The sequence below is a fragment of the Oncorhynchus gorbuscha genome, linkage group LG15 (assembly GCF_021184085.1).
Source record: "Oncorhynchus gorbuscha isolate QuinsamMale2020 ecotype Even-year linkage group LG15, OgorEven_v1.0, whole genome shotgun sequence".
In the NCBI taxonomy this organism is placed as follows: domain Eukaryota; kingdom Metazoa; phylum Chordata; class Actinopteri; order Salmoniformes; family Salmonidae; genus Oncorhynchus; species Oncorhynchus gorbuscha.
In genome coordinates, this window is record NC_060187.1 from 63,152,934 (window position 1) to 63,168,416 (window position 15,483).

The following is a 15,483-nucleotide window of genomic DNA, read 5'->3' on the forward strand; positions in this document are numbered from 1 at the left end:
TTTCTGTTGTTGATCTCATGTCTGTTGCTCTTTCTCTTTCCCCCTATCTGTACCTGATTGACATTGACCCAAAAAAACACAAGTTACCTTTGTCTCGACAAGTCCAGACAGGCTACAAGCCTTTAGCTTCTTTGAGAACTTCACAAGAAAGCCACAAACACCATCTTGTCCACTTTCTTTCATCTGTCTTGTTAGTTTCCTATTGTCTCCTTGACCGTCGTTTTTGACCGAGGGATTGTTTGTCTTTGTCTTTCAGTTTGTCTGGCTCTCGGACTTAACACACATAAACACACCTGAAGCCGTCATTTGGTAGGACCACTCCCTCTGTGTGCCTGCGTCACATGAACACACCCATAACACACACAGAGATAGACGTGTACACACACTCACTTACTCACTCGCACCCAGGCACACACTCACTCGCACCCAGGCAGGCAGGCAGGCAGGCAGGCAGGCAGGCAGGCAGGCAGGCAGGCAGGCAGGCAGGCAGGCAGGCAGGCAGGCAGGCAGGCAGGCAGGCAGGCAGACAGACAGACAGACAGACAGACAGACAGACAGACAGACAGACAGACAGACAGACAGACAGACAGACAGACAGACAGACAGACAGACAGACAGACAGACAGACAGACAGACAGACAGACAGACAGACAGACAGACAGACAGACAGACAGACAGGAGAGGGATGATATAATATTATACTCACCTGTTGAACACACAGGGGACTCACGTAGCCTACACACAATGAGAAGGCCTGCAGCTATTGGCTGAACAATACCTTCCTTCTTTCAATCCCTCCTTCCCTCTCTCCTACTCTCTTTAACTGTGTGAATGACCTACATGTGTAACTAAACTTGTTTGACTATATCTCTTCCCACAATGAATAGAGTAAATTTAGAGACAGACCTACTTGACTAAACTCATCCTCCATCATCAACATTTCAACAAACCTGCTCTGAGGATCATTACATCCTCTGACACTGACCTGTTAATATGTGACATATGCTAATGACTTCATAAATGTTCCTAGTCAACGAATAAAGCAGGAAGCACGCCCTGTTTACTCAAGGGGCTAACAACACTAGCGGATGAGCACATGTTGACACACAGGTGAAGACTTTAACAGCCTCACAATGATAGACTGGTTCAGGCTACAGCCTGTTAGCACTAGTAGAAGCTAGGTCTGGCTGTTAGCATGTTAACCAACTGATCTCCTCCTGCAGGGTGGAGGTCAGAGACCTGGCAGTATGGTGCCAGGACAACCACATCTCCCTCAATGTGAGCAAGACAAAGGAGCTGATCGTGGACTACAGGAAAAGGCGGGCCGAACAGGCCCCCATTAACATTGACGGGGCTGTAGTGGAGCGGGTCAAGAGTTTCAAGTTCCTTGGTGTTCACATCACCAACAAACTATCATGGTCCAAACATACCAAGGCAGTCGTGAAGAGGGTACGACAACACCTTTCCTCATATTTGGCATGGGTCCCCAGATCCTCAAAAAGTTCTACAGCTGCACCATCGAGAGCATCCTGGCTGATTGCATCATTTCCTGGTATGGCAACTGCTCGTCAACCAAGTCATAGACTGTTCTCTCTGCTACCGCACGGCAAGCGGTACAGGAGCACCAAGTCTAGGTCCAAAAGGCTCCATAACAGCTTAAGACTGCTGAACCCCCCCCCTTTTGTTTTTACACTGCTGCTACTCGCTGTTTATTATCTATGCATAGTCACTTTACCCTTACCTAGATTTACAATTACCTCGACTAACCCGACTAACCTGTGCCCCCGCATCAGCATCGAGTCAATATAGCCTCGTTATTGTTATTTTATTGTGTTACTTTATTATTATTTTTTTAACTTTAGTTCATTTAGAAAATATTTTCTTAACTCTATTTCTTGAGCTGCATCGTTGGTTAAGGGCTTGTAAGTAAGCATTTCATGGTAAGGTCCACCTATTGTATTCGGCAGTTGTGAAAAAAGTCATACTTGAGTAAAAGTGAAGATACCTAGAAAATGACTCAAGTAATAGTAAAAGTCACCTAGTAAAATTCTACTTGAGTAAAAGTCTCAAAGTATTTGGTTTATAATATACTTAAGTGTTAAAAGTAAAATAATAAATCATTTCAAATTCCTTATATTAAGCTAACCAGATGGCCCCATTTTCTTGTCTTTTTTAATTTATGGAAATCTATTTACATCATTTACAAACAAAGCATGTTGGTTAGTGAGTCCGCCAGATCAGAGGCAGTAGGGGTGACCAGGGATGTTTGTTTGATAAGTGTGTGAATTTGACTATTGTCCTGTCCTGCTAAGCACTCAAAATGTAACAAGTACTTTTGGGTGTTAAGAAAAATGTATGGAGTAAAACGTACAATATTTTCTTAAGGAATATAGTGAAGTAAAAGTAGTCAGAAATATAAATAGTAAAGTACAGATACCCCCCAAAAAGACTTAAGTAGTACTTTAAAGTATTTTTACTTAAGTACTTTACACCATTGGTATCCGGCGCCTGTGACAAATAAAATGTGATTTGAACTCTAGCTAGCATAGACTACTAGCCTTTGTTAGGCTGTGTAGCTCTGTTTACCGGTACCTACAACCACACTGTCTGCACACATATGACTCTATGGAACAGACAGAAGGAAGGTTGTGTAAATACATGGACTGCAAACCAGTTGAAGATGATTTATAGCCTTGGTTTACTCACCTTAATGTACACAGAAAGAATATAATACACAGGACTTGTCATCAATGCTAGCCTACATCAGGTCACACAAAACAGTGACTACAGGCTTTGTACTGTAGGCCTACAGTAGCACTGTGCATTCAACTAGTCAGGGTGTTACAAACTAGGCTAACAGCACAGTCGCTGTTTCTAAGAGACTGCAGTTGTAAAAGTAAGGCAAAATACAACTTGTTTACATTTTTAACATAGGTCTACTGTAGGCCTACTTTTCTATGGTATTATTTTTTTGTCTCAAGCAGTAGGTCTAAGGTTAAGTTTAACCACAACTCTTCCTGGTACAGTTACCTACAGTAGAAGTCTGTTCTACCAAATGCACAAAACCTTTGAATCTGTTTGAGTGCATTTTCCCCAACAATCAATACAAGGACTTGGCTGCTCCGCTGTAAGGAAAAGCTGGCTCACAGAGCAGATGATAATAATCATGGGAGTAAGTGGCTGAGGTTCATTCCATGAGAAACATCTTGATAAGGAAATTTGCTTGACTCTCCTCAGATACCGCATCATTCAAATATCCCATTTTGTCTGCTCATGTTTACAGATTTTGTTCAATGTTTTCTTTCGTTTGCCCACTTTTTACATCGCTGCTAGTTTAACTCATCGCTGCTAGTTAACTCAATGTTTATACTCTTTATGTGGAACCTCTCTCATGATTCAACATGCTCCTTGTCTCTATATTTCCATCTTTTCTCTCCATAGAGGAAGTACATAATGAGTGGAGACAAACACAGGAAGCACAACGTGCGGTTGTGACGAGCTGCTATTTTTTCTCTTTCTCTTTCCCTCACAACCCGGCCTCCTCTGACCACTACGATAGGCATCGGTGCAGGGGGGGAAAGCAGGAAGAGCCTCACAATCTCTCAATCTTCCCCCCCTGTCTTTACACAGTCTCAAGTTCTACTTCTGTCACTTATTCATCAACATCAGACATTTTGGGCTATGTCTCTTTAAATAAGTATCTATGGTTGTTATACAGTATGATCAAATGGGTATGTGAGCAAATGGGAGCGTATTGTCATGTGAAAACGTAATCCCACCGCTGAAACCAATATTGTTGACTACTTTACACAGTAGTACAATTGGGGCTCGTAAATATATCCTCTGAAGTTTTATTTAAAGATGCCTATTGTTTGTTTTTTCGCTCCCTACTCTCCCTCTCAGGCTCCCACCCCTTCCTTCCCTTCCTTCCCCACTCTTCTTCTCACGCTTTCATCTGTGCATCCCATGGTACCCTCTCTACTCTTTAAAGTGAGCGCTGGTGGTATTCTAGAGCTGCTCTATTTCCTTATATCAAAGTCTTATCTGAAATCCCTTTTAAATCTTTGGTTCATGTTTTAACTATCAGGGTCATATTGGCAAGACACTTAGTTGTTTTGTTCAGAATGAATGAATATATGACAAACCATAGGCCCCATTTTAAGATAAGTGGAAATACTACTGAAATGATTCCACCAAGCTACAGTATACCAGCAAAACAAATGTTGCTGCTGATAGCTCATATCTATGAAACCTAACCTAAAGAACATGTTGCTCTGTGTGGAAAAGTTTCATTGCCTGCAGGGGGGGGGGGGATTGTCATTGTGAGGCCTGACCCCATTGTCTAAATCCATTCACATGCATCTAAGTTTCCCTCATTAAAGAGTGAACAAGTGGCTTGATTCAATTCCACTTGATAGAATGTCCTCTGAAACCCGGCCTATGATATCTGAGTGGAGTGGGGGATGTGGCAGCTGTACAACACACAACACATAGACCCACTGGCTGGTGGCCACCCATGGATTATTTAACACGAGACACATAGTACAGTGGTCATGTCATGTGACACAAACAGAGCAAGAGGGAAGTTACCACTGCAGCTGGTGCCTGAGTCAGTGTGACTTCTTTTTATAGCCCCGGGGAGTTTCTTGAGACTGCATGCTAAGTGAAGTCAAAGCCAATGAGACGAGCATCATGTGCACTACGCACTAAAGCCAAGTAGCAAGTGTATGAGAGTTAGTCAGTGGAACATTTTGGAGTTAATTGACATGTAATTAAGAGACAATCAAATAAATGGCAATCACGTTTTCATCTTAATTTGAACTGATACGGTCAGCAATTATTGGGTGAATATAATGATTTGTCATATCAAAGTGATGACATTACATTGGCCTAAGTGTCATACAATTGTGGCCTCCTCCCAGTTAGGGGGAGTGATGAGCTCTACAGCAGTCTCCCAACTCAATTTCTGGTTGAAAATTGTTTTCTGCTCCCAAAAGATAGAATTTGTCGATAATTGGCCCTCTTTCTGGGACTCACCCACAAATAGGACCAAGCCTGGCCGGTTGAGGAGTGACGGACTCCATCCTAGCTGGAGGGGTGCTCTCATCTTATCTACGAACATAGACAGGGCTCTAACTCCCCTAGCTCCACAATGAGATAGGGTGCAGGCCAGGTAGCAGGCTGTTAGCCAGCTTAGTGGAGTCTGCCACTAGCACAGTCAGTGTAGTCAGCTCAGCTATCCCCATTGAGACCGTGTCTGTGCCTCAACCTAGGTTGGGCAAAACTAAACATGGCGGTGTTCGCTTTAGCAATCTCACTGGAATTAAAGACCTCCTCCATTCCTGCCATTATTGAAAGAGATTGTGATACCTCACACCTCAAAATAGGGCTACTTAATGTTAGATCCCTCACTTCCAAGGCAGATATAGTCAATGAACTAATCACTGATCATAATGTTGATGTGATTGGCCTGACTGAAACATGGCTTAAGCCTGATGAAGCCTGATGAATGTACTGTGTTAAATGAGGCCTCACCACCTACTCAATCACTTTTTATAGCTACTGTTTACAGGCCTCCTGGGTCATATACAGCGTTCCTCACTGAGTTCCCTGAATTCCTATCGGACCTTGTAGTCATGGCAGATAATATTCAAATGTTTGATGACTTTAATATTCACATGGAAAAGTCCACAGACCACTACAAAAGCTTTCGGAGCCATCATCGACTCAGTGGGTTTTGTCCAACATGTCTCCGGACCTACTCACTGCCACAGTCATACTCTGGACCTAGTTTTGTTCCGTGGAATTAATGTTTTTCCTCATAATCGTGGACTATCGGACCACCATTTTATTATGTTTGCAATCTGCTCAGACCCCAAACAAGGATCATCAAAGGTCGTGCAATAAATTCTCGGACAACCCAAAGACTCCTAGATGCCCTTCCAGACTCCCTCCGCCTACCCAAGGACGTCAGAGGACAAAAATCAGTCAATTTAACCTTGCGGAATACCCTAGATGCAGTCGCAGCCCTAAAAACAAAAACATTTGTCATAAGAAACTAGCTCCCTGCTATACAGAAAATACCCAAGTTCTGAAGCAAGCTTCCAGAAAATTGGAACGGATATGGTGCCATACCAAACTGGAAAACTTCCGTGCAACTTCCGTGCAGTATCGAAGAGCCCTCACTGCTGCTCAATCATCCTATTTTCCAACTTAATTGAGGAAAATAAGAACAATCCAAAATGTATTTTTGATACAGTCGCAAAGCTAACTAAAAAGCAACATTCCCCAAGAGAGGATGGCTTTCACTTCAGCAGTGATAAATTCATGAACTTCTTTGAGGAAAAGATCATGATCATTAAAGTAAATTACAGACTCCTCTTTAAATCTGTGTATTCCTCCAATGCTCAGTTGTCCCGAGTCTGCACAACTCTGCCAAGACCTAGGATCAAGGGAGACACTCTAGTTTCTTAGTACTAAATCTCTTGACACATTGATGAAAATAATCATGGCCTCTAAACCTTCAAGCTGCATACTGGATTCTATTCCAAATAAACTACTGAAAGAGCTGCTTCCTGTGCTTGGCCCTCCGATGTTGAATATAATGAACGGCTCTCTATCCACCGGATGTGTACCAAACTCACTAAAAGTGGCAATAAATAAAGCCTCTCTTGAAAAAGCCAAACCTTGACCCAGAAAATACAAAAAAATATCGGCCTATCTCGAATCTCCCATTCCTCTCAAAAATTTTAGAAAAAGCTGTTGCACAGCAACTCACTGCCTTCCTGACGACAAACAATTGTTATGAAACGCTTCCGTCTGGTTTGAGAGCCCATCATAGCACTGAGACTGCACTTGTGAAGGGGGTAAATATCCTTTTAATGGCATCAGACCGAGGCTCTGTATCTGTCCTCGTGCTCCTAGACCTTAGTGCTGCTTTTGATACCATCGATAACCACATTATTTTGGAGAGATTGGAAACCCAAATTGGACTACACGGACAAGTTCTGGCCTGGTTTAGATCTTATCTGTCGGAAAGATATCAGTTTGTCTCTGTGGATGGTTTGTCCTCTGGCAAATCAACTGTAAATTTCGGTGTTCCTCAAGGCTCCGTTTTAGGACCACTATTGTTTTCACTAGATATTTTACCTCTTGGTGATGTCATTCGGAAACATAATGTTAACTTTCTCTGCTATGCGGATGACACACAGCTGTACGTTTCAATGAAACATGGTGAAGCCCCAAAATTACCCTCCCTGGAAGCCTGTGTTCCAGATATAAGGAAGTGAATGGTGGCAAATGTTCTACTTTTAAACTCGGACAAAACAGAGATACTTGTTCTACGTCCCAAGAAACAAAGGGATCTTCTGTTGAATCTGACAATTAATCTTGATGGTTGTACAGTTGTCTCAAATATAACTGTGATAGACCTCGGCGTTACTCTGGACCATGCTCTCTCTTTTGACGAACATATCAAGACCGTTTCAAGGACAGCTTTTTTTTCCATCTACGTAACATTGCAAAAATCATGAACTTTCTGTCAAAAATGATGCCAAAAAATTAATCCATGTTTTTATCACTTCTAGGTTAGACTACTGCAATGCTCTACTTTCCGGCAAAAGCACTAAATACACTAAATACACAAAAGCACAAAATACACTTCAGTTAGTGCTAAACACGGCTGCTAGAATCTTGACTAGAACCCCCCCCCCCCACAAATTTGATCATATTATTCCAGTGCTAGCCACTCTACACTGGCTTCCTGTTAAGGCAAGGGCTGATTTCAAGGTTTTACAGCTAACCTCAAAGCATTATATGGGCTTACTCCTACCTATTTTTCCGATTTGGTCCTGCCGTACATACCTACACGTACGCTACGGTCACAAGACATAGGCCTCCTTACTGTCCCTAAAATTTCTAAGCAAACAGCTGGAGGCAGGGCTTTCTCCTGTGGAGCTCCATTTTTATGGAATGGTCTGCCTACCAATTTTAGAGAAGCAGACTCTGTCTCAACCTTTAAGACTTTATTGAAGACTCATCTCTTCAGTAGGTCCTATGATTGAGTGTAGTCTGGCCCAGGAGTGTGAAGGTGAACGGAAAGGCACTGGAGCAACGAAAGGCCCTTGCTGTCTGTGCCTGGTCGGTTCTCCTCTCTCCACTGGGATTCTCTGCCTCTAACCCTATTACATGGTTTGAGTCACTGGTTTACTGGTGCTCTTCCATGCCGTCCCTAGGAGGGGTGCGTCACTTGAGTGGGTTGAGTCACATCTTCCTGTCCGGGTTGACGCCCCCCCATTGGGTTGTGTTGTGGCAGACATCTTTGTGGGCTATACTCTGCCTTGTCTCAGGATGGTAAGTTGGTGGTTGAAGATATCCCTCTAGTGGTGTGGGGGCTGTGCTTTGGCAAAGTGGGTGGGGTTATATCCTGCCTGTTTGGCCCTGTCCGGAGGTATTGTCGGATGGGGCCACAGTGTCTCCCGACCCCTCCTGTCTCAGCCTTCAGTATTTATGCTGCAGTAGTTTATGTGATGGGGGGCTAGGGTCAATCTGTTATATCTGGAGTATTTCTCCTGTCTTATCCGGTGTCCTGTGTGAATTTAAGTATGCTCTCTCATTCTTTCTCTCTCTCTCTCTCTCTCTCTCTTTCTCTCTTTCTCTCTTTCTTTGTCTCTCTCAGAGGACCTGAGCCCTTGGACCATGCCTCAGGACTACCTGGCCAGATGACACCTTGCTGTCCCCAGTCCACCTGGCCGTGCTGCTGCTCCAGTTTCAACTGTTCTGCCTGCGGCTATGGAACCCTGACTTGTTCACCGGACGTGCTACCTGTCCCAGACCTGCTGTTTTCAACTCTCTAGAGACAGCAGGAGCGGGAGAGATACTCTGAATGATCGGCTATGAAGAGCCAACTGACATTTACTCCTGAGGTGCTGACCTGTTGCACCCTCGACAACCACTGTGATTATTATTATTTGACCCTGTTGGTCATCTATGAACATTTGAACATCTTGGCCATGTTCTGTTATAGTCTCCACCCGGCACAGCCAGAAGGGGACTGGCCACCCCTCATAGTCTGGTTCCTCTCTAGGTTTCTTCCTAGGTTCTGGCCTTTCTAGGGAGTTTTTCCTAGCCACCATGCTTCTACACCTGCATTGCTTGCTGTTTGGGGTTTTAGGCTGGGTTTCTGTACAGCACGTTGTGACATCAGCTGATGTAAAAAGGGATTTATAAATACATTTGATTGATTGATACATTAAGTAGTATAATGTCTCACAAACACAATCTTTCCTATAAAAGAGGCGAGAATTTACAATGGAAACAATTATCTGCGTACTTTAGGGTTGAAAAGGAGTAAAACCCAGACATTAGTGACATAACAACACGGCTGTGTGAGTATAGAATAACCCAGTAATAATGGACTGCCACAACTAGTCTGATAAAACCTTTACAGCCTCTGTCTCAGCCAATGGAACATAAACAAATGTTATACATCATGAGAAAAACACGCATGCTGTCAACCTGTCCAGGTTTGCACACTTTCAAAACAACCAACACAACCCTTTCTGTTTCAGGGGAATTCAACTGGATATAAATAGTGAATTATATTAGAAAATACATGTAATATGGTCATAAAAGTAATGCTCAAGAAAGCAGCATCTTAGCAAAAATGTTACAGTAGTCTACAGTAGACATGAGCATTATATTCAATACTTGGTGGTCAAACATCATCAAATTCACAGGCATGCCTTGATGGAAAGTACCTCCTCTTTAGTGTCCGTCTTCGAAATCAAAATGACTGAAATCCCTGAGGTTCTTTGAAAACCAACCGACCGCATCTGCTGTTTACTCAAGGAACTTGTAGGGGAGCCCTGTTACCACGGTTTCACAGACCACCGCTCTAATACACTAAACCCCTACCCTGGTTGGTCTGAGGAATGTGATCATTAAAGAAACAGTGCCCTCCATAACTTTACTGGTATTAAAGTGCAACTGCACCTTGATGTATCCTTCATCACAATTTTCTTCACCTTTATTTAACTCGGCAAGTCAGTTAAGAACAAATTCTTATTTTTAATGACAGTCTAGGAACAATGGGTTAACTGCCTTGTTCAGGGGCAGAACAACAGATGTTTACCTTGTCAGCATAGGGATTTGATCTTGCAACCTTTTGATTACTAGTCCAACACTCTAACCACTAGAATACCTGCCGCCCCAGATGAAACTACTACTGCAGTTAATTACTGTGAATTAGTTACTTACAGTACATGTTCCTAAGCAAGTTAATCAAATATAAAATCACTTCCAACCTCAGAGGAGTCCAGTCCAGTACTCTCAGTCACTTGTCCTGATTGGCTGCTGAGGCGAACATCGTCAGACGCTAAAGGCCGGTAGCCAATGAGGGGTACATCCCTTGACTCCACCCCTGGCAGGTCCATCCCACCTGTTCGCATACTACGTGGGATCATGGTGCCGACGGCTAGAGACACAAAATAAACAACAGGCACTTAAGGGGTTAATTGGTTATAATTTCAATTTGAATTTCAATTTGAATTTCACATCATCTTTGGGAACATGGTACTAAACTTTGAAGTGTATCTCAGTCTTGAGGGCCTACATATAATTAGACCTAGTGTTATTAAATATATATATATATATATATATATATATATATATATATATATATATATATATATATATATATATATATATATATATTGGTTATAGGAAAACATATCTGTAAAATGTGTCTATATACTGACTGTTAGTTTGTCATCATAAACAACCAACGGTTATCCACTGGTCTGAATAACTTCCATTCATGACATTGCTGCCTTTTTGAGGAAGGTAAACATTACATGTTGGTCTGCATGAGTGAGTCCACACTGTAACTAGGCTACAGATGGTCACACCCCAATTGCATATGTTCTCTTTCAATTCAACCAACCGATGGGTGGTGCTGTATTGACTTCTCAACCAAATTGTGTTCACCTTCAATCATAGGAAACAAGACACTCACTATAGGGGTTAAGCGGAATATGATGATAAAGTTTGCGTGTAAAGCATTTGTTTCTTTAGTAACCAAATATACAAGGTTTTGGCCTATTTGTAGAAGGCCATATATATTAAATGTTATGAGGGCCCTGCAATTAAAGAGATGATGAAATTACAAAATGTCATTCATGTCTATACCGTATGAACGAACTTACTGAATGTTGCGTGTCCAGCTATGGTCAGCTAAATTCCGCCAGCATTGGATAGCTGTAGTGTTTGCCGCGGTGGAATATACCGTTACCGATTAGTGGACGAATGTCGCGCCCATCCGTTCCAGCACCGACGTCGGAAGAGAGTCTCTCACCCCCTCTATCAGTATCAGTGTCCCCCTCTGGTCGCCTGTCAAGCTTCTAGTGCTGATAGCAGCACTGAGCACATTCGTGTGCCGCACACTCCCTCACTGCTTTCTGTGCTCTGACGGCGCAGTTCCTGTAGACGTGTGCTCAGTGGGTTTAGCAACATAGCCTACACTTGTCTCACTGGCTGAGAGAGGGGGGAAAAGTGGTCGTCTTGGAAATATAGTCTATTTGGACTGTGTGTTTGGTGTACAATATCAAAAATGTCAAATCATCTATGGGCTCCTAAAATCAGGGTTTAAGAACAAAACGAATAATTCCCTATGGAAAGCACACACACACACACACACACACACACACACACACACACACACACACACACACACACACACACACACACACACACACACACACACACACACACACACACACACACACACACACACACACACACACACACACACACACACACACACACACACGTGATTGAACCTAATATTTTATCTGCTAGAATTTAAAAACATTTTATTTTGGCTATCTGCCACCTTTTTTTCCCCCAATGCTGACAGTAGGGGAAAACATTTCCTAAAGGAAGTTGAACCAAACACTGCTGGAAGGCATTGCAGTGTGTCATGTCCATAGGGGCCACAAGGGTATGAGCCCCCTCAGATTTGTCCTTCTTTTTTTCTTTTCTTTTTTTCATGTAAAAAAAAAAGGTTCCTTCCAAGGTGCTGCACAGAGTACAGATATGCTAAGCAGCAAGCTGGATACTCTAGTTCAGGGATCATCAACTAGATTCAGCCAAGGGACGATTGTCACGTTCTGACCTTAGTTCTTTTGTTATGCCTTTGTTTTAAGTATGGTCAGGGCGTGAGTTGGGTGGATTGTCAATGGTCTTTTTTCTATGGTTTGGGATTTCTGAGGAACCCTGCTCTAGTGTGTGTGTAGTCAGTATTGTCAGTGGAGGAGGAGAGAGAGAGTGTAGTAGAGTAACACACATGGCGTTTCCTTTGATTTTATCTGCCGGCGATGGACTCGTAGGAGGAATGTTTGTAAATGAATTTGATCAATCTATTTAGACTATTGATCCTTCTTGATGAATAAATAAAACAAAAATGTTTTATTTCTCTGTAATACTAGCCACTTAGCAATTTTATGAAGTTAGCTTTCACTAGCCATCTAGATACACTGCATGGCCAAAAGAATGTTAACTCCACTTCAAATGAGTGGATTCGGCTATTTCAGCCAAACCCGTTGCTGACAGGTGTATAAAATCGAGCACACAGCCATGCAATCTCCATAGACAAACACTGGCAGTAGAATAGCCCATATTGAAGAGATCTCAGTGTCTTTCAACGTGGCACTGTCATAGGATGCCACCTTTCCAACAAGTCAGTTTGTCAAATTTATGCCCTGCTAGAGCTGCCCCGGTTGTGAAGTGGAAACATCTAGGAGCATCAACAGCTCGGCCACAAAGCGGTCGGCCACACAAGCTCACAGAACAGGACGTCTGAGTGCTGAAGCACGTAGAACGTACAAATCGTCTGTCCTCGGTTGCACCACTCACTACCGAGTTCCAAACTGCCTCTGGAAGCAACGTCAGCATGAGAACTGTTCGTTAAGCAACATTAAGGCATTTATATACAAATTAAAATATTGCATAATACATAACACTTTACCGAATACATTTAGTGTGTTCCCTCAGGCCGCTACTCCACTATCACATATTTACAATTCAACATCCGTGTATAGAGTGCGTATCTTATCATGTGTATGTGTGCCTGTGCCTGTGCCAGTGTTTGTGTTTCTTCACAGTCCCCGCTGTTCCATAAGGTGTATTTTTATCTGTTTTTTAAAATGACATTTTACTGCTTACATGAGTTACTTGATGTGGGATAGAGTTCCATGTAGTCATGGCTCTCTGTAGTACTGTGCACCTCCCATAATCTGCTCTTGATTTTGGGGACTGTGAAGAGATCTCTGGTGGCATGTCTTGTGGGGTATGCATGGGTAGCTACCAAGCCATTTCAGGCTATTAATCAAGTCAGAGAAGCTTGTCTAACTATCTTAGCTAGCATGCCTGCTGGCAAGGTTGCTAGACTTTAGAAAAGCAAGCAATGACTCAAATTCCGTTCAATCTTTTACCCAGATTTTGGTGGAGATGCAGAGAAGCACATTTATGGCTATGATACTCTATACCCGTGTGGTAGTTGTACTAAACTCCTAAGGTATAAAAGGTCTTGAAGACTCAATGTGCATCGTTCATTAAAAGAACAATTGAATAGTTAAAGATGTATGCTTAGATAACCTATTCAGATAAATATATTTTTAACATAGTCATCATTATTATGGCTCTAGATTGAAGGAAAAACATTTTCAGGTGTTTGAAAAATGCTAAATGCTCCAACTCAGGGGGGACGACAACAACCCCCTTCTATAATAATGGGTGCATAACCAAAGTTCCCTCATGACCAAAGTTCCCTCTAAGCTGCGTGTGTGCAGGCTTGCAGTATCCCTGACTGCCACACAGACAGAAGAAATATGAGCCCACGGAGAGAAGAAAACGATTGAACTTCATTCAACTTTCTAGAGTTTTCCCTGTTAGTTAACACTATTAATATTTCCCTTTACTGTGGCAATGGTGATTGAATCAATGCAATATTAGCCACTTTCAATGCAACATACCAAAACAAAACGAACCATAGTAAAACTAACTTTGCAAGAGATTTTGCTGTATGCAAAACACATCAGAGTGGGATTCTATTACATTGACACGCATGACTCAGCCCGTACTCTAAACAGACCTGTGCGGCATAACCAATCAGAGCTGCAGTAGGCCTATATGCAAATAGACAATTCCATATATGGATCTATGTCATTTACATTGAACTGAACTGTGTTTACAGCATGAGCGATCGTGAGTAGATGTGCTTGTTTTGAGATCAAGGCGAGAGTTACATGTAGCCATGTGAGCACATTTTGTTAATATCCTTTGCTAGTTAGTGAGTTAGCACAGTTCTAGATCATTTGTAGTCAGCAATAGGGGAGTGATTGCTTCCTACAAGAGCACAAAACGTGTACAATTCTAGACTTCTTTGAAAAACTGGCCAGGCAAACAGCAATTATTTTGTCTTAAAGGGGCAGTGTTGTATTTTGAGACAGGCTTGAATAAACTCTTGTTGCCAATAGGCAGGGGGTAGCATAACTTGTCTGATTCTCTGTAACAATGGTATGGGAATAATAATGCATTTTATTTTGTTAAGTGGTTTCTTGCATCAAACAATACAACAACATTTTCAGTCGACCTCCTTGTCTGAAGGACAAGTGGATTAACAGGTTCTTGTCAAGCCCTGCATGTTGTTTTTTTTTCAAAAGTCTCATGGAATGTAGACCTACATTGAACAGCACACAATGGCTGCTACTATAGGCAGAATGATTAAACAGCCATTTCCATGTTAATATGTTATGGGATGCTTTTTCTTCATTGTTTTTGATGGTAGGCCACTCTGGTAGGCCTACATTATAATCAAATAGCCACAGTAGTCTACTTGGACACTGTTAAAACTGTAACTTAAAGCGGGTACAGCCTCAGTGCTCATAGTAAATGTTCACAATGTTCAAGTTTGCGCTCATCAGACCTGAAATTTGCTCAGTGCTCAATTAGAGGGAACATTGTCCATGATGTAGTATCACATTATCCTAATAATGGTGCTTGTTTCCTTCTTTCTCTGTAAGCTTACTCTAATATTCTTAATTCAATCCTTCTATTGACACTAGCCACACTGAGCTTTTATCAGAAGCTCATGACTGTCTCCTTCCCCTCCTCTCTGTCTCATGACAGAACTGCTCACAAAGCCCCGGCTGTGTGTGTGAGAGGCATCTTTTTTTCCAAAAGGGAGAGCACATGAAAGGCATCAAGTTGTCACCCTTATGACCTCTGCACAAGCCCCGTATTAACATGAATAGGGGTCCTTTTTTTCTTCTGTGATGATACTTAAGTTGGGCTAACGGGCTCACTATCCTTTCTTGGTAAATAGTGAATCTTGTTGTGAGACTGCTAGAAGCATAATTCTGCTTTGCCATTATTCAAAGTGATCCTCATCCAAATGCTAATGATACATTTCAAAATATCTCTGTC

At 42.3% G+C, this 15,483-nt stretch overlaps 1 protein-coding gene across 3 annotated transcripts in view; it reads right to left on the reverse strand.

The window, feature by feature from the left end:
* LOC123997697 (ral guanine nucleotide dissociation stimulator-like 2) overlaps positions 1-11,470 on the reverse strand; it is a 30,405-nt gene extending 18,935 nt beyond the window's left edge. Inside the window, exons 1-2 of one of the 3 annotated variants that reach the window (XM_046302173.1) lie at positions 11,205-11,470; positions 10,305-10,474 (exon numbers count right to left, since the gene is read on the reverse strand). In XM_046302173.1, the coding sequence (XP_046158129.1) occupies positions 10,305-10,463 (159 nt within the window). In that variant the 5' untranslated portion in view covers positions 10,464-10,474; positions 11,205-11,470. Of the gene's footprint in view, positions 1-87; positions 414-9,758; positions 9,869-10,304; positions 10,475-11,204 lie in introns of those variants that run through there. The other 2 variants (XM_046302175.1, XM_046302174.1) reach the window with 2 other exon arrangements.
* Positions 11,471-15,483: the final 4,013 nt, after the last annotated feature.